The 22,766-nt window shown below is 40.9% G+C and overlaps 3 protein-coding genes across 10 annotated transcripts in view; 2 read left to right on the top strand and 1 right to left on the bottom strand.

Moving 5' to 3' along the window:
* The window catches only part of GTF3C3 (general transcription factor IIIC subunit 3), a 113,561-nt gene that overhangs the window by 17,494 nt on the left and 73,301 nt on the right, over window positions 1-22,766 (top strand). For 4 of the 6 annotated variants that reach the window (XM_030486100.1, XM_030486096.1, XM_030486101.2 and 1 more), the window contains exons 18-19: window positions 852-1,004; window positions 1,938-3,820. In XM_030486100.1, coding sequence (XP_030341960.1) covers window positions 852-1,004; window positions 1,938-2,060 — 276 coding nt within the window. In that variant the 3' untranslated portion in view covers window positions 2,061-3,820. Of the gene's footprint in view, window positions 1-851; window positions 1,005-1,937; window positions 3,821-22,549; window positions 22,632-22,766 lie in introns of those variants that run through there. The other 2 variants (XM_030486097.1, XM_030486098.1) reach the window with 2 other exon arrangements.
* On the bottom strand, window positions 5,718-21,880 carry CCDC150 (coiled-coil domain containing 150). Of its 3 annotated transcripts, none has more exons than XM_030486105.1 (22): window positions 21,416-21,831; window positions 20,830-21,047; window positions 20,553-20,753; window positions 19,908-19,976; window positions 19,553-19,669; window positions 18,084-18,213; window positions 17,353-17,396; window positions 16,426-16,518; window positions 15,522-15,629; window positions 14,695-14,816; window positions 14,328-14,505; window positions 13,936-14,004; window positions 13,236-13,328; window positions 11,979-12,062; window positions 11,381-11,550; window positions 10,905-10,998; window positions 10,085-10,254; window positions 9,307-9,433; window positions 8,524-8,700; window positions 7,825-7,911; window positions 6,643-6,762; window positions 5,718-6,064 (listed from the first exon to the last, which is right to left on the bottom strand). In XM_030486105.1, the coding sequence occupies exons 3-22, from the start codon at window positions 20,679-20,681 to the stop codon at window positions 5,957-5,959; spliced, it is 2,289 nt and encodes a 762-aa protein (XP_030341965.1). In that variant the 5' UTR covers window positions 20,682-20,753; window positions 20,830-21,047; window positions 21,416-21,831; the 3' UTR covers window positions 5,718-5,956. The 3 variants fall into 3 exon arrangements, with proteins under 3 accessions (XP_030341965.1, XP_030341963.1, XP_030341964.1); XM_030486103.1 differs by having other exon boundaries at window positions 20,553-20,731; window positions 21,416-21,796; XM_030486104.1 differs by lacking the exon at window positions 15,522-15,629 and having other exon boundaries at window positions 20,553-20,731; window positions 21,416-21,880.
* Window positions 22,689-22,766, top strand: part of HECW2 (HECT, C2 and WW domain containing E3 ubiquitin protein ligase 2) — a 207,321-nt gene continuing 207,243 nt past the window's right edge. The window contains 1 exon segment of the mRNA XM_030486106.1: window positions 22,689-22,755. The gene's annotated coding sequence lies outside the window, so the exon portion shown is untranslated.

The following is a 22,766-nucleotide window of genomic DNA, read 5'->3' as shown; positions in this document are numbered from 1 at the left end:
AACTCCTATAGGGTAGAATCCATGCCCCATGCCCTTCATAGACATGTCTCACAAACTGCGTTGTTGGAGCAAACTTTACAGACTCAGAAAGTGTGTTGGTTTGGGTTTCTTTCCCCATCTTCGTTTTCTCTTCCCCCTTTTAGGTGCCTCTCCCAACTCTCTTCTTAAAGATGTTGTGAACTCCAGTTTAGGCTGCCCTCAGTTTTTCAGCTTCCTTCTTCACATTTTCCTTTCATCCGCCAGATCCAGTTACAAATCCCGGGCTGATTATTCCCAAAATTTTGAAAGTAATTTCCTCTACTCTCCACCAAGTATTTTCATTAACTTGAGATGCTTTTTAATTCCTGTGGCCACTGAGCTCGGAGTCAGCAGAATACAGTGAGGATTCTGAGCTCTCATGACTTCTGAAACTGCTGAAAAACTGTAGCTTGCGCTGATTTTGACAAAAGCTGCAGGTCCTCAGCTACTCTAAACTAAACCCAATTGTTTTTAAGGTGGTTGGCTCTTCTGAACATGAACCAGTCTTACCTGCGTGTATAGCACGTAAACACATACCTACATACATACATTTAGGAAAGTAGTGCCATAAGTCACTATACTCATTGACTGTGTGCTCAATTTCTTAAAGAGATCTACCCATTGTGGCCAAAGGCAGTGAGACTGACAGAGCACAGGGCTTATAGTCTCAGGAATCAAATGCGACTTATTTATTGCCATCAACTTGCCTGTGGTTTTGTGGGGAAGCACAGATCAGAAGTTTAAGTAGATATACTTAAACACCTCTTCTCCAGCATTCTTTGCTGTCATCTTGTTAAAGGACACATTCACAAATGTGCATGATATGTGTACAGGGATTCTCCTTCCTTCACCGGTACTTGGACCTGCGTGGACCATGTCAAGAGTCATTCTACAACCTTGGCCGTGGCCTTCACCAGCTGGGATTACTGCACCTGGCAATCCACTATTACCAGAAGGCGCTTGAACTTCCTCCCCTCGCCTTAGAGGTACTGTTTCTTTGTGAGTTAGGTACAGAGAATAAAGTCAGGTCAATGTTAGTCATTTATCAGCCATAGTTAAAATAGGTACATAAGATCTGGGTCATTGAGTTTCTTTTAATTTGTGTTGTAATTCTTTGTCATTGGAAGCCCAAATCTTATTGTCACCTGGTAGTATATTTAAGCATTTGTTAATTTCACAGGTTTACGAATTTTGAAGGATTTACTAACAGACTGAATGAAGTAGCAGCATAAAGGGTCGCTACACAACTTCACCTGAATAAGTAGCTGAACTTCATGTATATATTGCAAGCAATAAATTGTATCTGGAAGTTGTATCTACTTGCCCATGCTATAAAAGAGCATGCTGGAGCAGTATGACCAATTATTAAGAATGCCTAAATGCCTCTGAGCCATGGTTTTGCTCTGACTTGTATTACAACATCCTAATTGATGTGTCATACGTTTACAAGTCTGGTCCGGGAGGAAGTTTTTGCCTAGCTTTGGCATCGGGAGGTAGTAAAATTGCAAGTGTGTTTAGAAGATGGGAAGGGTTGGTAAAGTGAGGAACATGGGTGTTAGTGCTGGAGTTCAAAGCAGCATCTTGTGGAAGATACAGGCAGTATTCACATGCTGGTTGGAGAAACAACTCCTTTGCATGCCAAGACAAATTAAGATAGTACTTTCCTGGTTTGTGAGCTGGCTTTCTAATTTACAGCTGATCTCCTGAGTATGTAATTATGTAACTCTGTGATTAGCAACATGTGGCAACTCGTTAAAGAGGGAGGGCACAAGAATGCTACTACTTTTGTTCCTGTGTGGCTAAAAGCCTATATATAAACCATGAATATGTGATTTGTTTCCACTGTAATTGTTACTCATGTTTCAAGTTTTATATTATTTTTGCATATAGATAACTTCTTTCCATCTTTTTTTTTACAGGGAATAGAGACTGATCAGACAGACTTGAGAAGAGATGCTGCCTTTAACTTGTCACTTATTTATCAGAGCAGTGGAAATATCAGAATGGCTCGGAAGCTGATGTATACCTACGCAGTTGTATGATGAGGTTTGTGGCAGGTGGAACTGATACTCTCTGTATTAACCTTTGCATTATGCAGTGCCAGGGAAATGGGTTTATGTACAACTTTTCCTATGGGTGGTCAGAGGCAGGACTTGGCCATATATGGCTTAGTGGACTGCTTCTACTTCCAGCATCTGAACTGTATCACATATGGGTGGAAACTGACATGCTCAAGTCTGTCTGTTATTAGCTCTTCTCCTGTGATGCGCTGCTTTGTAATCCCAGTCTTGTATATAGAATCAAACTGAAGCCCAGTGCAGCTTGTTGTTTTGGGTTTTTTTTTTTAGGGTAAATTTATGATGTGCAATATTACAACTAGTTACCAGTGAGGTGGTTCAAGAAGCCCTGATCACTGGTGATGAGGGGTTTTTAATGTGCAGCATTAAATTACTATAATACAGAAGCAGTGGGCTCGTACTAATCCGCAGAGGATGCAGAACTCACTACTTCAGCTCTTCAGAATTTTCTAGGAGTTCGTATTCCCAGCAGCTCTTCTATTTGAAGAAGCTTGATTTCTATTTACTGAAATCAGTGTGACCTTTGTTGTTGTTCTGAACGTGTTAATAAAAATTCTGAGGATAATGATAATGTTTACTCATTTAGCAAAGACAGAACCTACTGAATAGAGCAAAAATTAATATAATAGTATCATGTAGCTTCTTATTTAACATACATTGCAAATGATCTGGGGTTTTAATTATTTCTGACAGTTCAACAGTCAGAAAACATGATGGTGGAAGCATATTGCTTCCAATCCAGCAAATTAAGCTTCACCATAAATAGAAGGAGTATATAGAAATGAATATATGTTATGTGCTAGAGCAAAATAAGGCTGAATAGTATTTTTCAGCAAGGCAGTTTGCTGAACAGAAAACAAGCCGTGCTGTTGCCTCCCAAGGCAAGAAGTAACTCTAGTTACTCACGGGACCACGGGTAACTGCTGTTTCCTTTCAGCCCACTTGCATTTAATGAAACCCAGTCAATATGGCCTGGAAAATTCATATTGCTAGCAAATAGTGTTCCGAAAGGACGAGCTAAACAATTTTGAGCATCTAGAAGGAAGAGATGCTACTTGTCTCAATGCCAGTTATCTAAATCTTCCTCAAATGCTTGTGGGAAGAAACCCCCACACCTATATATGAAGATAGAACTTAGATTTTTTTTTTTTCCTTAGCTATATCCAACTTGCATTTATGGTTGTGAGATGAACAGTCTTTGACTTAGATTTCATTTTTACACAGTATTACAAATGTTATATTGTAGTGGTGCAGCAGTAACAGATTAGACAAGACTTGAGGCAAAGCATGAGGCAAAAACTGACACTGTGGGAATGTGAGCTCCCCAGTAAAAGTAAGTTTAAACAAGCGCAGCCCATGTGAACTGACCAGCTTAAGCAAAAGCAAAGCACAGAACACGAGATGGATACAGAAGATGCTTATGCTCGTCTAGCACGTGGTCAGTACCAGCATTGCCAAGTGTAGAAAGCTGTTTGCCCTCCCCATTTGCTGAAGGCCACAGCTTGACAGGAAGAAAAAGAACAAGCAACCTTTTTGCTGCTTAGAAAACTCATTTTTAAATACTGCAGATATTACTGTAACTGAGAGGCTTAGCAGCTACCAAGCCTGGGGACAGGCTAGCCATGTAGAGCTCAATTACTGACCCTGCAGGTGGCAGAAGTGTTGTTAGATTATACTACAGCTTTGTTGAAATGACTGTGTTTAAAGAAAATAACAAGATCTTGTCTGTTGTGTACTTCTGATATTTCCAATGGGTGAGCTGCCACTCACCATGCTGTGGTTGCTGTGGTTCACACCGCAGAGCAGGGTCTGAGCAGACAGACTAGATTCCTTTCAAATGAAAGCAAGTTAGAGGATGGCTTCCAGAAGTGCTCTGGTTGCTAGTGAGCATTCAGTCAGCAGGATCACACCAGAGCAAATCCAAAGGAAAACCCAATCCAAAACACATCCTGGACATCTGGACCAGCTCTTTCATTCTGCAGGTGACCCATTGCTAAAGCAGACACAGCCAAAACTTACGGTAGTGCTAAAGATAAAAGGTACTGGGATACGGTAATCCTTCACAGCTACACCCTATCTTACTGCTTTCCACCCTAAACCCCAAACAGGCTTAGAAGAAGCAACAGGAGGTGTTGAACCTGGAATAGACTGGCACTATGCAAATATAAATCCCAAGTTTAATGGCCATAGCCATATAATCAAACTTTGCACATCAGTAATCAAAGTAACTACAGATGCACAGCCCTAGAGAGAGCAGGGGATTCTGGAACAGGGAAGGGGTGAAGTAGCAGCCCTCTAGGTACTCCTTATATTGGTAAAAAACTCGCAGAGAAGGAAAACAGAGAGGTGGCTGTTGCTGTTGCCCTGCCAACATGCAGTTCATACAAACACAGCTGCCATGTGCTTTGTCCTTTCACACAGGCAAAGGTCACACTCATTTGTCCCTCGTTAAGCAACCTGCTTAAGCATTCAATGTAAACATGAGTGTCAAATGGCAAGTGCTGCTTGAGAAGACTGTTTTTCAGCTGTGATTACGCTGCAAAGCAAGCAAAACTGAGGGTGCGGTGGAGGTAGAGAGGTATGGCTTATGCTAAGTCACCTAAGCAGCTTTACGGAGCAAGTGTGGCACAGATGCCATTTGACTTCTGAAGGAACCAGCTTGGCTGGGACAAACCAAAAGCCATATTGCATAGGCCTGCTTTTAAGCAGCACATTTTAGTGAAGCTCAGATGTACATTAGCTTCAATAGTGTGCTCAGCCACCCCTCGTTCCTTAGAACAGCCATTTGCTTCAAGAAGAGATTGAGGTCACAGTGAATTAGGGTCCTATCCTGTAAGTTAGAGTTCAGGTCCAAATTTCTGGAGGAGCAGAATGAGCTAATTCCAGTGTGGCCTCCAGCTGTATGTGAGACTTCCCACCCCACAAAAGTATTGCAAATAACATGTATAGACCTTACAGAAATAAATAGTACCACTGATCACAGAGGAGCTTGTGAACAGCTCTGTTGAAGCAGATCAGCATGCAGCAACATCTGTATTAAAGCTAGGTTGTAGTGAACCGCGTGGAAGAGTAAGCTGAGATGAAGATGAGCTGATCCTTCATCAAACAAGTATGAAAACTGTCCATGTTACAATCATCTTCAACATATTATGATGTAAGTCAGCTGCTTCAACTACTCCTTCCCCAGTGTGCTGTTCCACAGTAGGATAGGTTGAACAAATTCCACTAATTCTTATGACAGTAAGATGATGTGTGGTATAACATCACACACCTAATGTGTTCCTTTTATGCTCATAAAATAGCCCAAGGCTTGTGTTCTCTCATGACCCAGGTATCATCTGCCATTAGAAGCAGCCAGTCCTGCCAGTTCCACCCTGTCCCAGTCACGTCAGCATCCAGCCACAGGCACATGACTTGGTCTTTGGGCATTCACATAAACCCTCTGCAAACCAGTCTGAGATTTGTTTTGATAGCACCTGCCAGGCCTTAGTTTACAGCTGGTTAAAGAAAAGAGATGAAAGGAAAGATGCAGCATATCAACATTCAAAGAGTAATTGTTTTGCTATAAATGGTAGTTACATCAGCCCCACAGTGCAAAGAACCTGAGTCAAAAAGACCAGGTGAGAGGTATGATTTAATTCAAATCAGAGTTTATGACTTAAACAAGCAATCCTAAGTCCCCTATATATGGTGCCCTGTGAGCACCTTTTATCTGCAATACCTTCTCAGTGCTACAGACCTATCTAATTATGTGAGATCAACTAAAGTTCCCAATTCCTCCAGCACCTGGGTGCTGGTTGGGAGTTTTCTGGTGGCAGCTCATGTTCTTGCTGGGTTGGGAATCACCCAGACAAGTTTGCTCATTTCCTGCCCAGCTCACATGGCCTTCCTGGTGCTGAGCTGGAGGTGTTGGGTCTCGCTGTGCTGTCCAGGGAGGTGTGAGTGGGATGCTCTTCTTGCCTTTTCTCCTGGGAAAAGATGCCGTGTTTTATGAAGCTGGTGACTGTTTGGGGAATCTCTGTCCTTACTAAAGAAGAGACTAAAGTTTCAGCAGTTTCATACATACATCTCTAAAAAGCTAATTACACACCTCTATAAGAACTATCAGTTATGGAGAAGGCTGAGGAATCTACACAAACAAGGTAAGCGTGGCTTTTGAAAAGGTATCTGTAAAAGGCGTGGATGAGGGGAAGGAAAACCAGTGAAACAGAGGTGAATGCAGAGAAAGAAATCTACTAGCTGTTAGCTTTCAGACAAGTATTTGGTTAATGCGCATCAACAAAACGGGCAATAGAACTTTCCTAAGCATAGAAGCAGTCCCTTTAAGCTGTCTTGTACCTGTAATACTCCTTGCTGCTTCAGTATGTCCTTTGGGAAGAACGGAGGAAACAAGCTAAACTAGAAGAGGGGTCTGTTTTCCACCCCTGTGTAAGGAACTACAAAAGGAAATTTAGGAAACTGTAATCCTGACTGATAAGGAGCTACCAAATACCCTGCTTATTTTGTTTGCTTCCCCCTTTGAACCAAATGTGCTTGCCTGCTTTACCTCCTTGTTGGAGCTGCTGTCTTCGGGGTTCCTTGGCTGGTGTTTTTTCACAGCTTCTAGCTGCAGGTAGTCAAACTTAGATTTGAACCAACGGTGAGCTGCTTTTAGGCTACTTGTGATCTAGGCAAGACAGTGTAATTAGAACTGCAGAGAGAACAGTCAGTGCATGCTGTGCTCCAGTTCTTGAGTTCTGTGCAAGAACAGGCAAGATCAGCATATGCTTTGTTTCACAATTTTTCTTATCCAATCTTTCTCCTGTACATAGGGGTAGGAGCTCTCTGTGATGCCTTCTTCCATTGCTGTGAAAAGCAGTATCAGAGAGGTCCTCACTACGAAGTTGCACCTCTCTTAGGGAGGGCAGTGAAGTCAACCTTGGTCTCTAACACAGCATAAACCAGAGAGGCTTTGGGAAGAAGCAGGGGGAAATTGGATGTTGACTACCACAAATTCCTGAGAATGATGAGGGAAGACTAACTTTGAATGCTATAAAAATACTCTCTTGCTATTAAGGTCTCTTTCTATCACAGAACAGTACTTGGGTTGATAAGCAGCATGTTAGACCTCAGGCTGGGGCACCTTTATTCCGTTTATTATACTTTATGCTGCTTAATACCCTATAAAACATCTAAACCCCTAGATTTTCACCCCAAACTACTACAGTAACCCATGCAAGTTATAATAATTTGGCTATTATGGTACAGTAGTGCAAGGATAAGGTGATGCAAGGACAAATGACTTCTTGGGGTGGGTGGTTGTATGAAATGTGGTTTTTCATGATGTCACATGTAGAGTGACACAAGAGCAGCTGAGTGGGGCAATTTACTTGGCCACAACACTTCTGTTTGGTTGGTTAATGCAGATTTCCTAAGCCTGATAAAAACAAGAGGCTGTATGGGATAAAAGCTCTTCTTACAAGCCCCACGAAATAGAAGTGATTCACAGAAAAGATCAAAACAAAACTAAAGGGGTTTTTTTGATTGGTTTGGGGTTGGTGTTGGTTGGTTGGTTGGTTGATTTTTTTTTTAAAGTATGATAGATGTCACTTAGTTGAAAAGGCCATGGATGCACTTCACTCTTCACCAGAGACCTATATCTGAGATTGAAAGGGTAACTTGGTGCATGTGCTGAAATAATATCTTGTTACTTCCAGTGAATTATTACTCTAATGCTAACTAGTCTCACCTGTTCTGAGTCTATGCTAGCTTCCTTCAGTTTCTTTTCTGTTTCCTCTTTATATTTCTTCAGATGTTTGACTGTTTTTTCCAGTTCCTGAGTAGAAAAAGAAGTAACATTAATTTATATGCAATCTTTTCATGGCACAAATAAAAATTGTAATGTAAGGGAAGGACTCTCCAACTGTAAATAGCTTAGAGTTCTGTCATATAAACCCCCCTAAAACTGTCTCCCTCTAGAGTCAGATATATAGTGAATGTATGTTAAGTTGTAACTTGGGCTTTCTGGAGCAGACACAGTAAGATTTATAGGAGTATCTTTTGACTGAGTTCATAAACTCTTTGTACCACCTCTTCTACAAGCCCATAGATTTGGCACAAAAATGCTTCCATGGGTGTCACCACTTTTTCATGCTGTTATCACTTTACCTGACAATATAATAAAGAGGACAAATGCTACTATAAAAATCTAGTAGGGGGATGGGACTGTATGGCATCAAATTTGATATGGGTGTGGAGGGATGACGGGAGAAGCCACACTATTACTGTGCTATCAAACTATTAATCTTCTGTTCAGAATTGGAGTCCAAAGTTAGTTTTATTTTCAAGTCCAGCTCCACTGCAAAGGATCAACAGCAGTCCTATTCAGTAGGAGAAAGAAGGACTTCTCAACTAGGACATTTGCCTTTATTGAAAAATATGTGCATACCTTTATCCTTTCTGCATTAGCTTTACAAGCTAGGCATTGTCTAACTTGAGCTCTTTGACTTTTTAGCTTTTTCCTATAACTGGAAAAAGACTTTTCCAGCTCTGTTACTTTCAGCTGCAGCTCCCTGTTAGCACAGGAAAATTCAGGCAGTTTGGAAGATTCAAGAGATTTCTTTATCTAGGGGAAAGGGGAAAAAGTGAGTTCACATTAACTGAAGAATTAGTTTATTACATACAACAACTAATAAGCAGCACACCCAACTAATTTGTTGTATCTGAAGCATGCTACAGCACCTGGTGTTTTGACTTTTCTTTAATACCCTTTTAACAAAGGGAAAAATGAATGCTGGGATTTGAATAATATTAAGGTTATGTTGAGCTCTGATCCAGCCTTGGCACAAGTAAAGGTTATGCTTGTGATCCAGCCCCCAAGAAACAAAGCAGATTTCCAAACCAGTATTTTATCCCTGGAGATTGGTATACAACCCCAGATTATCCTCTTGAAGTCACTGACATGACTGATATCAATGTTTAGGTCTTGTGTACAGTGAAGTATATAGTTTTGGGGGGCATAGAGTGGTACTTGAAACAGTGAAGAGAGTACAGATATTGCTGCAGATGACCACTAAAATGCCTGTCCCCCACAGGACAAAATTCTAGTTTTTGTATAAAAGTGATAGACAACTCCATGATGAACGGAAAAGGAGACAAATACTTGTCATGAGCTGCTCTTGGTCTGTTGGAAAATTGTCACTGAAGTCTTTTAATCTCTATCCATTCTCACCTCAGCAGATTTGTGACAGGTAGCTTTCCTGGAAGCCTCTTGTTCAGTTTGAAACTGCTTCTTCAAAGACTCTAAGTGTGCAGCACACATCTTTTCCTCTGTCTCGTCTTTTTCCATTAACTGTTCCCTTTAAAGAGCAGAAACAAATTCAGTTATTCGCGTTTATGTTTGCTTTATCTTTTAAACACAAGAACAGGAAAGACAATTAAATTGTAAATACTTTTGGATATACTTTCTGCATCACTGTTGTTTAAAGATTGGAACGTGTTTTCTCCTATTTCATATTCCATTTATTTAAAAGGAAGTTCACAATACCTATGCAAGGAGAACTTACCTTCCTTCAGAAAATTGCTAAGCCTGTTTAGACAAAGGATAATGAGGAAACTCAGACTGCATCTACATTTAGGTTTGAGGTTTTACTTACAGACATTCAATTTTGGGTGGGGAATTTAAACAGCTATTCTGTGCTCTCCTTGCTAAAGCTACTGCAGGCCACTTCAAAAGTGGAAGTGGTATCTGCTATCCTCAGGGAAAAGCTGTGTGGAAAAGTGCCATAATGACCCTGGTAAGCAGTTCCTCAGTATAGCAGAGTAGGTCAAAGAGTCATTATGGGAATGAATGAAAGAGCCCATTTCTATAGCTCTGCCTGAACCTATCTTTATGATGTTGCTGGCTCAATATACAGTCAGTGCTGATATTGATGGATGAGTAAAGCTGTAAAGCTCTGATGTTAGTGTGTTGTTTCTCCTCAAGTGTAGTATTATGGATTTGCTCTTACCTGCAGATCACCAGCTGCTGATTCTCAGTTTCTTTACATTTCAGTTCACATTGAGTTTGGATCAGCTTGCTCTGCAGGGTGTTACTGACCTGCAAAACTTCTTCCAAACAAAGAACAAGTTTCTTGTTGTCTGTTCTAGCTGTTTCTAGTGCTTTACAAAGCGGTTCCACCTGTGCAGTAACAACAAATCAGATTTATACTTACCCATATGAAAAAGCTTAGAAAGGACCCTTTTTTTTCCTTTTCCAGTCACTATCAACTTCGAGGAAGTAACAGTGTATTCACCAACTGTCTGATTACACACATCTTAAGGACAGGCATCCAGATGGAAATCCTTACAATGCCAATCCACTGACTGGCTTAGTCAGAAGGATCTGAACAACTTGTCATATAGGCATGACTTTCTTGGAAAAAAGTGTTCTTTGCCAGTAGTGACTGTGTTTGGGTTGTGAAGTAATCTTTCTGATACCAAGTATTATGAGGAGAGATGACAGCAATTCCTTGGACTCTTTCCTCCTCCATTCTAATAAGAAAAAAAATAAGCGTAATAAACTTCCAAAATATCTGTTCATATTGTGTATCCAGCTGCAGATTGTAAAACCTTCACCTGTGCCAAGGAATCTTTCTTTAGAGGAGATATTTGCCTCCTTCAACACTGGGATAACAATTTTCCTGTTCCACAGCCCAAAGTGAATAGAATATTTTTGCCTTGATTCACATGACTCTGTCACACCATATTGTATTCAGAAAAAGAAAAGGTACTTGGCTCAACACCAAAAATGCAGCAGTGGCTGTTACTATGGAAAGATGTGGTCTCTACCTGGCTGCAGTGCTGCCTTCCCATGGCAACCGCTTTGGCTTGGCAATGTTTCAATTCTCTTTCCAACATCTGTATTTTCTGTTGAGTCTGGCTCCTGAAAATGGAAATTGGATTATAAAATCATGCATTAAGTCAATTTGGGCACATCTCCTCTGAAGAGGTGACCGTGCCACAGTTTGGTTCTCTACCTTAACCGTATTAAGTTCTGCCTGTCACTGAAGTTAAATTGGTTTTTACCTACTTTTCACAGGATGCACAAGGCCTGCCAACCTTGCAGAGTTAGCTACAAGCACTTGGCGTACTTGGTTTACTGGTACTAAGTACGTTTCAGTGTTGTAGGAAAGGAGAAAGGAAACTTCCCAGATCTGTTGTATAGCTTATTAGCCAGAGCCATGGAGAAGATGCCACTCTTCAACTGTAAGTCTTCACCACACTGCTGATTGATAGATCACAGAAACAGTATTAGTTTCACTTACTTATCTCTTCTGAGGTTGTTGATTTCAGTGTCCTTCTGTGCCAGCTCAGCTTGTACTACACCCAGAGCTGCTTTCATCTTGTTATGAGACGCTAATGCATGCTCCAGCATGGCTGTTGCCTTACTGCTATCATCCTTTGCTGCTTCCAGCTGGTGCTGCAGGCTTGCCACCTGCAGTACATGAAATCATTAGGAAAAGGAGCAGGGAAAATCAGTCATCTATTAGAGTTTTATTAAAAGGTTCTTCTATACATAACCTGCATGCTTGCAGCAGTGCCAGGAGTATGGAATGCTTCTGAACATGGAAATAAGAAATGGTTCTTAGCCATCCTACTTTTTTCACACATTAAGCAAGTTAATAATCACAAATCATAGAGATGCTACATTAACAGCATTTTGTCACCCTATAAGGCAGTATGAGCAGGATTGAAGATGACTTTGATACAGAACTCTCAGTATATGTGCTTGACAGTACACAAATTAAGTAGAGAAGATCAATAAGCACTTCCCTCCAAATTAATTACCAAAGAGCTAAGATTAAGCAACCTTATCTTAGGTTGTTTCACTTTTGAGCTGACAAATAGGATGCTGAGATGTACCTGAAGTTTTCCTTTGTCACAGGTCAGTTTATTCTTGCTGTCAGTCAGCTCTGCCAGCACTTGTTGCACCTGCTGCTGGGCATACTGAGGAAAGCAATGGCAGACATCACCATTCCATAGGAAAAACAAGGCAAAAAGCAACAAAAAAAGTACTCAGTGTCTTGTTTCTCTCTGAGTATTTCAATTTTCATCTGTTGCTTCAGGTACAAATTCTCAATTAGGTGAACCACTAAAACAGATATTAAAAAATAAGTAATACAAATGGCATTAATTTCTACAAGACAGCTTAATCTTTAGGAAGAGCTGCTCAAATTGGTACAACCTTCCAGATGGCCACAAGAAGGCCACTGTCCTAGAGCAGAGGTGACAAAAACGGAGAGATGAAAGAAACCTTTGACAACAGGAAACAGAGAAGCAGTAATAACTAGAAGAATGAGAAAGCATGTACAGAATGAAAATAACTTAGTAAAGACTGAAATAATAATAAGCTACTTTTAAAGGTTCTGAATGCTCTGTTGATTCATATTCTGTAACTGATGACTGCCAAAGGAGTTCTATGTTAAACAGAAAGAAGATATACATATGTTATAGACTAACTACTGCAGAAATGTGACTTTATCAAATAACAAACATTCAAAAGGTGTTGCAGTTAAATCTTCTTTAGCATTGTGATGTAAGGACCCTATTAGTAGCTAAGCGTTTCTTAGGGTCTCCAACAAACACAACTGCTCGTTACATCTAACATTGTAAAAGCACTGGTAGCACAGTATCACTAAGCTTTTATTCAACCCTTCTGGAACCAGTCAAGTATCCTGATCTGGGTGACTGAGAGTAATGAGAAATAATGGAATGGGAACAAGTTAAAAAGAGGAATGATATCCCTAGTGCAGATTTGTCCACAAAGGGCATAAAATTGTTGTTAATACCTTCCCAGTGTACATAAGCTGAATATATATGTACAGATGTACAAGCTGTATGCCTGTACTAGAAGATGGAATGGAGTCAGGATTTTAATGACAGACCTAAATCTCCAATACCTGAAGCTCTATAGAGTCCTCTTAGCTCATCCCACACAGACATCTAAAAAGATGGAGTAACATTTGAGATATTCTTTTGTTTTCATTTTTTTCCCTTTTTTGATTCCTTAATTTCATCAGCCACTCTCCAAAAAATACAGATACTTCAAAGAACATCTTGATTCCTCCTACAGTTACTTCTCCATCAGGTCATCAGTTACCCACTTCATTAGTGGCTTACCTGCTCGTGTACCAGTGCAGCCAGGCGATTCAATAGCCTCTTGTTCTCTTGCTCTAGTGTTTGCAAAGTGAATTTCATTGAAGTAATTTCTAGCTACAAACAAGAAAATCCAACACTAATCATACCCCTTCAAGATTTCCACAGTCACAATATCACAAAACCCTAGCACTACGAATGGGTTAGATATAGTCTCTCCCATTTTAGAAAGCAATTCTACAACAGTGAAAGAATCATACTAACTTCAGTCACAACACTAAGGAATTTCTCATTCATACCACAAACTCTACCTTTCCTTTTCCAGGCTATGCATATGTAAGGAAGCTTACATAGGTAAAGTTTACATAGTTTACATAGGTAAACTATGTTTACAAAGTTTACATAGATAAACAGCTACTAGAAGCTGAAAATTATTTATCAGTTGCCATAATAGCATAACAAGCTTAGTACTACAAATAGGGCCTTGTGCAGATAGCAGTAAGGTTGCTGCTCCAAAGGACACATCCATAGAGACAAGAAAAATATCAAACAGCAAAGTGAACAATATAGTTACAGTGAATATATATTCACTATAACCATATTTAGAAATATATATATTCACCATAACCATATTTAGAAATAATTGAGTTGAGAGATTAGGCAAAATGAAAGGAAAACTTGAGAGAGACAGCACTAAAGAACAGCCAAATATATTGCAAGATACCTCATTCTCTGTTTTTAGTACTTCCAGTTTATTCCTTTCCTGTACTGTTTCATTTGCTCTTGTCCTTATCTGTCAAAAGAAATGTGAAATTATTGTCACCTGAAAACATCCAGATTCATAGAAATACTACACATCTTCAGAACAGTTGATCTGAAGGTTTTAAGTCGGGTCCAAAGTTCAGAAATAGTATCTGCAGTGCTGCCCTGTCTTCTCTCCCTTTTCATGCTTCTGAGAGGAGACATTACAAGTCAAAATGCAAGCATAGCTGGGAGAATGTGTCACACTGGCTATTGCAACAGCAAAAAATAGTAATTTTGAAAGCAAAACTGGTATGTCAGTAAGAACCCTAGTGGTGTGGGTCTGAAAGCAGCCTTCAAGTAAGTTTTCTGTACCTCCTGTTGAATATCTTCCTTTTCTGCCAGCAGAGATCTTTTGTCTTGCAAAGCTGTCTCAAGTTCATCTTGCAGTCTAGCAACAGTACGTTCCAGAAGCTCTCTCTGTGTGGCTGCTGCCTTCTCAGCAAGGCTTGCCTTCCGCCTATATTTGCCATGCTCTGCACGCAAGGCCTCCCTAAAGAAAGAAAAAATAGCCAAGCTGGAGTTCTAGCACAATAGAAGGACAGAAGATGGTCTTCATATTAAATACCAAACTGGCCTTTCTGTGTTAACAAGTGACAAATGCTAGAGAAGCAGAAATCAAGGTAGTGAGAATACAATGGAGGAAGGGGGGAAAGAGGTTGCAGACAAGAAAACTCCTCACAGCTCTCTTTGAAGCTGAGACCTCTCATGCTGCACACTCTGCAGCTCTCCAAGAATGTTGGCATGGGCAGCATTCAGAAGCAAGTCTTGCTCTTGCAGCTTATGAGTCTTGTCTTGTTCTGCCTAAAGGGGAAAAATGACCCAGGCAATAACACCAACATCAGAACGATGAAGGACGAGTAATTAATTTACAAATCTGTTCATTTGTCATTGAGCTCCTGCAACATAAGTAAGTTCTGCATATTGTGGTGTGCTGCTGCTTGAATAGGGTGTCAAAGCTGAGTTCACCTTACCTAGCTTTTATATATATATATATATTTAATCTCAGATCCTTATTACTTCCACTTCGCTTTTGCTTTTAAAGTACTTAAAATACCCATTAATTTGTATGTTCCCCTTTCTTACTGGTTGTTACAGGATATTTCTGTAGCTAGTATTATCACATTTACACTCTCTCCCCTTCTGTAAGGAACTTGACTGGTTCCAGAAGGGTTGAATAAAAGCTTAGTGACACTGTGCTACCAGTGCTTTTACAATGTTAGATGTAACGAGCAGTTGTGTTTGTTGGAGACCCTAAGAAACGCTTAGCTACTGATAGGGTCCTTACATCACAATGCTAAGGAAGATTTAACAGGCAAACACATATAACCTCTTTTTTCTGTACTGAAAATAAATCTTTGCAAAGAAGGACACTAACACTTTATAGAACTTCCATTGCTGTATGTGAAGTATTTTACTGTATTCCCAAAGATTATCGGTATTAGGAATTAGTCTTTTGTCTAACATCTGAGCTACAAACTTTCTTGGACTTTAATATTAGGCTCGTACCTTAAGCACAGTCTGATGGTCTGAAATGAGTTTAGCATTCTCCATGGCAACACTTTGGAGTGTGGTGCTGAGCTCTGAGCATTGCTGGCTTAAGCGGTCATTAAGGACCTGGTTAGATAGAAGGAGGAGGAGGAGGATGACAAAAATGTTTTCAGGGGGTTGGGGCTTTTTTTCTGCATAGGAGCCTGTCAGAAACTTTTGAAAAATCTCTTGTGGATGTGGAAGAATCTATTTTAGATAAAAGTCTCCAAAACATTTGTTCAGGTAGTCCCTATTTATGGAAGGCTTATTCCAAGGTGTTAGAAGTTTACAGTAATGTGGAAGAAAGAGAACATAGTTTAAACTACCCATCAAGCATAATCACTTACTAGTTTTGAAGTTCAGAAAAAAGTAACGTTTCTAAGGCAAAGAAGACAAAAATTGAAAACAGACCCCTACTAATTTCATAGTTGGTTATCTACAGATAAGGATAAAATTGAACCTTTTTCCCCAAGAGGCAGAGGAAAGTTTAGTCAACCAGGTACTCCATATTTGACTCATTAATAGAAACATACTCCTGTAGAACCTAAAGGTGCAAAGGAATATAAATGTACTACTTCAAGGGTAGATAGAAGAGGGAGCAGCAGTAATCCTACATGGCTTGGCCCCTGAAGCAGACACTTTCAAAAATACCTGATTCAAAATAAGTATTGGGAAGAACATTTTCCAGCCTTAAGGCTAGGAAATCTGGAACAGTTACCTAGGCTAGTGATTGAATTAGCCTGCATTACCAGAAGGCATTACATTTTTGTCTCCTCACCTGCATTTGAGGCTTCCCATTAACATATAATCATTTCTCACTGTAATCACTTGTTTTGTTATACTTTATTTCCATCTTATAAACAAGAGTAACTATTCTCATTACCTGTACTTTCTCTGCTGTCTCTTGCAAGGTGGTCATTTTAGACTGAAGTTGCAGGTTCTCCTTGCGTTCTTTGCTTAAGGACAGCTGTGCATTCTAAAGGGCAGTAAAACAGAACACTAAGAAAAAAATTTAAATGTCATTTAGCCAGACACTTCACAAATACCAAATCTTTGGTTTGTACTTGCCTATTTCCTTAAGCTATTGTCACATTGCTATGTGTTCTTGCAAGCACTGGGCATGGCTCATATAAGACAAGCCTCTTTCCAAACTATGAAATAACAACCAAAGTGCTACCTGCTCTAACTTAGCTTTGAAAGTTGAGGGTGACTTCATATCCTTCTGAGCTCAAACTTCTCAGTCTCCAGTATAATTAATCTCAACGCTTCTGAGCTTAAAAGATTTCCCTGCCAGAAGTGGTACAATTCACAAATTAAGGAATCCTTTGCCAGCATTGTGAGACTCCATGGCTCAGCGGAACTTTTACCTCATCTTACTGAAACTTCCTCTTTCAGAGAAGACTTCAGACAGCAGCCACACTCCCTACATAGGCAGTAAGCATACCTCCTCGCCCATTCAGTACCCAGTTGACCAAGGTTCTGACTTTTTCTGTAGTATTAATCACCAGCCTATCTATCTCCTTTATATGCAGTACTTGTGCTACCACAACTGTGTTTCAGGGCCAGTTCTAGCTTTCCAAGGCAGGCATTCGTATCACGGTTTTGATGTTTCAGTAGAATATGAAAGTTAAATCTTTCAAAAAGCAAGTAGAGCAGCCCCAAACTGGTAAAACAATAAAATAAGACCTTCACTTGGCGTTTGTCTACATAAAAACTCTGCCTTTGAATATGGTACATTTGAAAGGCCTCACATAGGCTGTTCTGATCTTTATTTAGCTATTTTCCTCACCAATACTTGTTTACAACTTACTTTTGTTTCTTCACCAAGCTGGGAAATGATACAGTTCCTGGAGTCTAAAAATAGAAAAGAATGTCAGAGCAGACTTTGTTATCTCTTTGGTAATTTTAAAAGGTGACATTTTGATTTAAAGTTTGAGTTTAGCTGAGTTACTGAATATGCCACAAACAGGTAAGACTGCTACAAATATGTTGTTTTTTAGTACTTTCCTTGACAACTTCAGTATTTCAGCAAAACTACTTTGAAAAATTGATTCCATAGAGTAATTGTAATTTATTTTTAAATTAAGCATGCCATCATGCCAGCCTCCTCCACATACCACTTCTGTGATTGCTTCAGCAAGTCAAATAACACTACAGCTCTTATTCAGTTGTCAAGTGTGTAAGAAACTGATTTGTGCCAACTATAACCCACAGCCCATATACAACATTTCTGTGCATTGATAAAGAACAGTAGTTAGATCAGATCCCTGCTAAACCACGCAGATCTAAACCCAGAAGCAATTTTAGTTGGAATTTGAATCAACCTGCCTATTATAGCTAGCCTCTTACTCTGCTGTGCTGTATAACATACTGGAAAAATAGGAAGACAACAAAAGACAATTCAGCATGAGCAGGGTAGGGAGGGAATCAAGGGCTCACTCAGAAGTTTCTTCAGGTAACAGGTCTGGTGCTTGTTTCTTCTCACTGTGGAAGCAGTCAGAGAAGGGCTAAAAGGATGTGACAAGAATCCACAAGTCATACCCAGCTCAGCTCTCAGTTGTGTGCACTGTTGCTCCAGCTGTGCAGTTCTTTTCTCCTCCTCTTGCAGCCTCACTCGGGCTAGCTGGACATCTTTACACAAGTCTTGGCAATCCTCCTGTAGTATCTGTACCTGCAATGATATTACATATTATTCTTTAAGATGCAGAATTCAGTCAGGCAAACCTAACCAGATTTCAGAGGCTGAAAAGTTAATCTAAGTGGAAGAGATATAGCCTGGTCAGCTTCTCCTCTCTGCTCATCCCAGTCTTATGCAGAAGACATTTATGGCAAGTAACTCTATGTATTTCTATATGTAACACAGTGTATGTGTGCTTATAATCATCTTTACATGACAGGCAGAATCTAACAGTTTGCACAATTAAGATTACAGAAAAGAACAAGCTATTGAAGGTGAATGCAACATGGTCAACTATACCCATCAGCAAGTGACAGATTAATGAAACTAAGCCTTTGTTTCTCACATGATGTATATAATTCATATGGTTCAATAAGGTCTCCATCATCTTTCCACTTCTGCTGTAGAAGAACACAAAGATGATAAAAGGCACGTAGGGTAAAAAAACCCCAAACTGGTAATTTCTAACAGAACTTTGTATGTTTTGGGAACAAAGAGACCTTGATGATCATCAAAAAATAAAAACCCAAACAACAAACCTCAGCTATTCAAGTTTTGATACTTTGCTATTTGCTTTCTTTTATCCTTACTAAACTGTTGCTATGAATTCAGAAGTGTTAGAGTGACTGCATGTGGCTGGTGTGTGCATATGCATGCAGAGTTATTAAGTGAATTATGTGTAAGCCAGTTCATTTCTACTATGAACTATTGCCCCTCCCCACACTCCAAAATAGCTAGATAATACAAAGACAGCTGAGAACAAAAATATAGCTTTGTCATTATGGCAGTTGATGGAGAAGGCATTCTTATTCCAAGAAAGTCTATGATCTCAACAGAATATTTTTCTATTTAACAGTACCTCAATTATAAGAGGTTTGTACAGCCTGGTGAAGAAGAGGTTAAGGCAGGACCCACAAATCTGAGTGACAGTTACAAAGATTATGAAGTCAAATTCTTTTCAGTTGCACTGAATGATTTAAGGAAGGGGCAGTGGTCCCAAAGTTAAGCTTGAAGTGTTCAGATTGGATGTTAGAAAAAAAAATCTTAACTCGAACATTATGGCAGTACTACCAGAAATGTCTACAGCAGCCATGGAATCACAGTCTTTGAACAGTGCTGCTGAACAAATCCACTAATTCCTCAGTCCAGTGTTTGTGATACTCCTATTTTGAGCAGGAAGTTTGACTACATGATGTCTTCTGATCAACATCTGTAGAAAATGTTGTAGTTATAAAGTATTTTAACTAGTTTCTAAGAAAAACATCCAAGTTCTTGCTCTTCCTCCCAGATGAGAAAATGAAAACAGACACAAAAGACTGAAAGTTTCTCAAACCTGCTTTCGTTCTGCTTCTACTATTGCTTCCATGTCCTGTACGTAACACAACACAGTTGCATGGGATTCCTCCAGAGACTCCCGCAAGCTGATCTCCTGGGAAAGCTGTTCTGTGAGCTAGAAAAATAAACACTTTCTGACCCAGGTCTAATTAAGTAGATGGAACAAATACTTGAAGATCATATATGAAAGATGTTCTGTCTGGGTATTTAGTTATGAGCATGGCTGGCAGATTCCTTTGGGTTGTGCACATTCCAAAATTGTACCCAGAATATTATTTAAGAATCATCTTCTTCAAATCTTGAAGTATTAGGCAAATTTAGCCTCCTACTGAGCTCCTTGCTCCTGTACTTACCTCCTGAAGTCTACAGTTAATCTTCTGTTTTGCGTTCCTCAGTTCCTCAGCTGCAGTTACTGCATCCATCTAAAGAAGATGAAAGGAACAGATATTTTTATCCTGTCATGTTTGTAACTATTGCAAAAGCAGTGGGTATTATAGAACGCAACTGCCATACTAACAGCTAGAACTTGATTTCTATCTCCAGCCTCATGTTCTCTGTTCTAAAGCACTGAGTATAAGAGTGTGAGCGCTAAGAAGCAACACATTCTTTAATACAATTAGTGAGATTAAGTAACATACTCCATTGAAGTTCTCTTCAGGGGAGATAGTAACAGACATGTAAAACTGAAACACCAGAGAAATTCCTGGAAAAACAGAAAAGCTATTGAGAAAAGCTGGGATGGGATGAACTGAAGTCGTAAAGATGAGAGAATTACAAATCCCAAATATTTTTATTCTTGATTTCCTATGTGATTTTTTTTTTAATTGATGGAAGCACAGATTCTCATTATCAAAAGTGCTTGCTCTTACTACCAACAATATATCATAAATTCCCTTTTCCAGCTGGAATATACATCCTGTTTAACTATGTCAAAGATGAATGTACTTAAAAACAAGTCTGTTCATGCTTGAAACTATTAGAAGATCATAATCTTGTACCTTGGATGAAGCTGTAATCTCCAGAGCAGTACTCAGTCTCTGAACTTCTTCTTTTGCCTTTTCTTCAGCCTCTTTCACATCACTCAGATGTTGGTGCAACTTCATTGCTTCTTGCTGTACAGTCCTCATTTCTTGTAAATGCTCCTCGTGGAGTGCATTCAGGCAGTGCTCCAACTGGGCTGCACAGGAAAAGGCAAAAAGCTTTAATTGACAGAAAAAGCAGTTGTAGGGATAATGAAGAATGAAGTAAACCCCACCACCCCCCCCTTTTTAGTACCTGTGTGCTTGGAATTCAGTTCCTTTTCTGCCTGCAGCTGGAAGATGTTTGATTTCAGTGTCTGTACAACACTCTCTAACCGACACATTCGATTCACCAGCATCTCACAGTTCTTCCACAGTGTATTTTCTCCCATAAATGCCACCCTGGCCTGCACAGGGCTAATGGCTGGGTGATGAGCGGGTGTTTCTGAGGTCTCTGAGTGGAAATTATCAAGGCTGAAAAGGAGAAAAGACTGACTGTATGCAAACCTACCTGACATTGCGCGTATGCGTTACAGATGTGATTAGATTAGAAACCACGTTTCACAGAGCTGGAAGGTTTCCAGTGAAATATTGCTGTAGCCTGTTCTTGCTGATGCTGCCAGCACCAGCTCCCTCATGGAGAGACGAGCAAAGCATGGCAAAGGCGTGCAAAGAGGACCAAGAAGAGGAAAACCAAGTGTGAGCTTTCCAAGAATCATAGAATGGTTTGGGTTGGAAGGGACTTTAAAGCTCATCTAGTTCCAACCCCCTGCCATGCGTAGGGGCACCTTCCACTAGACCAGGTTGCTCAAGGGGAAAATCTTACCCTGCTTCCTGCCTACCTCTGCCCATCGATGCCAAGCTCCTCCAGGTCTCGCACCAGCGCGCTGGTTTGCTCTTCCACCACCCTCATCCTCAGGTGGAGCACCATGAAGGCCTCCGGCACGGTCACTCTGAGTCTCGTGGGCACGATGGTTGGCCTGGCCATAGCCGCGCTGCGGGGACCCGCACCAGCCATGGCTGAGGTACCCCCAGCACGGCCCCGCTCCAGAACCTGGGACAGGGCCCCCGGCGGCTCATGCGCAGCAGCGCGCTGGGAGGCGGTAGTTCCCCCCTCACGCAGGAGGGCGGTTTGAGCCGCGGGCGGGCGGGGGCTCAGCCTCACTCTCCGGCGTCAGGGTGCGCCGCTGCCGAGCGGGGTCCTGGGGTGCGCACAGAGGTTCTGCTTCGGCTCCACCCGCCGCGCCTCCCTCACACCCGGCGCTCCCCCCCCGCGGGCCGGGTGCTGAGGGGAGAGGCCGGGGCGGAGCGCGGAGTCCCGCTGGGCCCGGCCTCAGGCGGCAGCGCGCAGCCGGGCCCGCCCCTGTCTCACACAGCGCGGGCTGAGGTGCGCGGCGGCTGTAGCGCTTCAGGAGCGCTCCCTGGATTGCGCGTTGCTCTCTCCTCATGCTTTGGTAGCAATAAGAAGCATGTTTTACAACCAAACGCTGAGTTACTGTAGCATTTGAAGAGGTTTAAAGTCAGCTTGCAGGGGGTGTAGGGTCAGACCCCTGAGGGAAGATGCTCTGCAAGAGCATGCTAACCTGTAGGCTAGTACTTGTTTTCATACATGATACTGCATGTCAAAAGACGTTCACTTTGGGCCCTAAGCAAGCATAGTATTTTATACTTAACAGGCATGCAGTCATTTAGTATAGATGAGCAGCCTGAGTTACACTGTCTCCACTGTGCATTGGAGGTGTCAGTCTTTTACAAATGTACCACTTCGGTCTACTGAGGTTCATTTTTATGCAGAGAGGGAAACTGACTTTGCAACCTCCTGGTTAGAACACACAGCTGTGAAACCGGCAATGTGGTGTCTGAAGCAGGCATCAAATAGCAATGCTACAACCAGTAAGCACTAGATATTCTGGGGACTCAAGCGAAAGTGTTTGAGATGTCCATGAGATTTAGAATCTCCCTTTCACTTTTGGCAGCTCATCTGGCTTCTGAGGGGCATCTCTGTGAGACTTTACTCTTCCCATGCATTGGACAAAGAACATGAGCACCTAATTCCCAGATAAGGTTTTGCACAGGATTGAGCATCACTTGGCAACATCTAAATCACCGTGGCAACACCTAAAGACCTTTTGACGACCTGTCACTTGGGCTCAGCTTCGCCTGAAGCTTCTAATATGTTGAGGTAATATTGTT

This window comes from Strigops habroptila, chromosome 5 (genome assembly GCF_004027225.2).
Source record: "Strigops habroptila isolate Jane chromosome 5, bStrHab1.2.pri, whole genome shotgun sequence".
Lineage (NCBI taxonomy): Eukaryota > Metazoa > Chordata > Aves > Psittaciformes > Psittacidae > Strigops > Strigops habroptila.
This window is presented reverse-complemented; position numbering and strand designations above follow the sequence as displayed.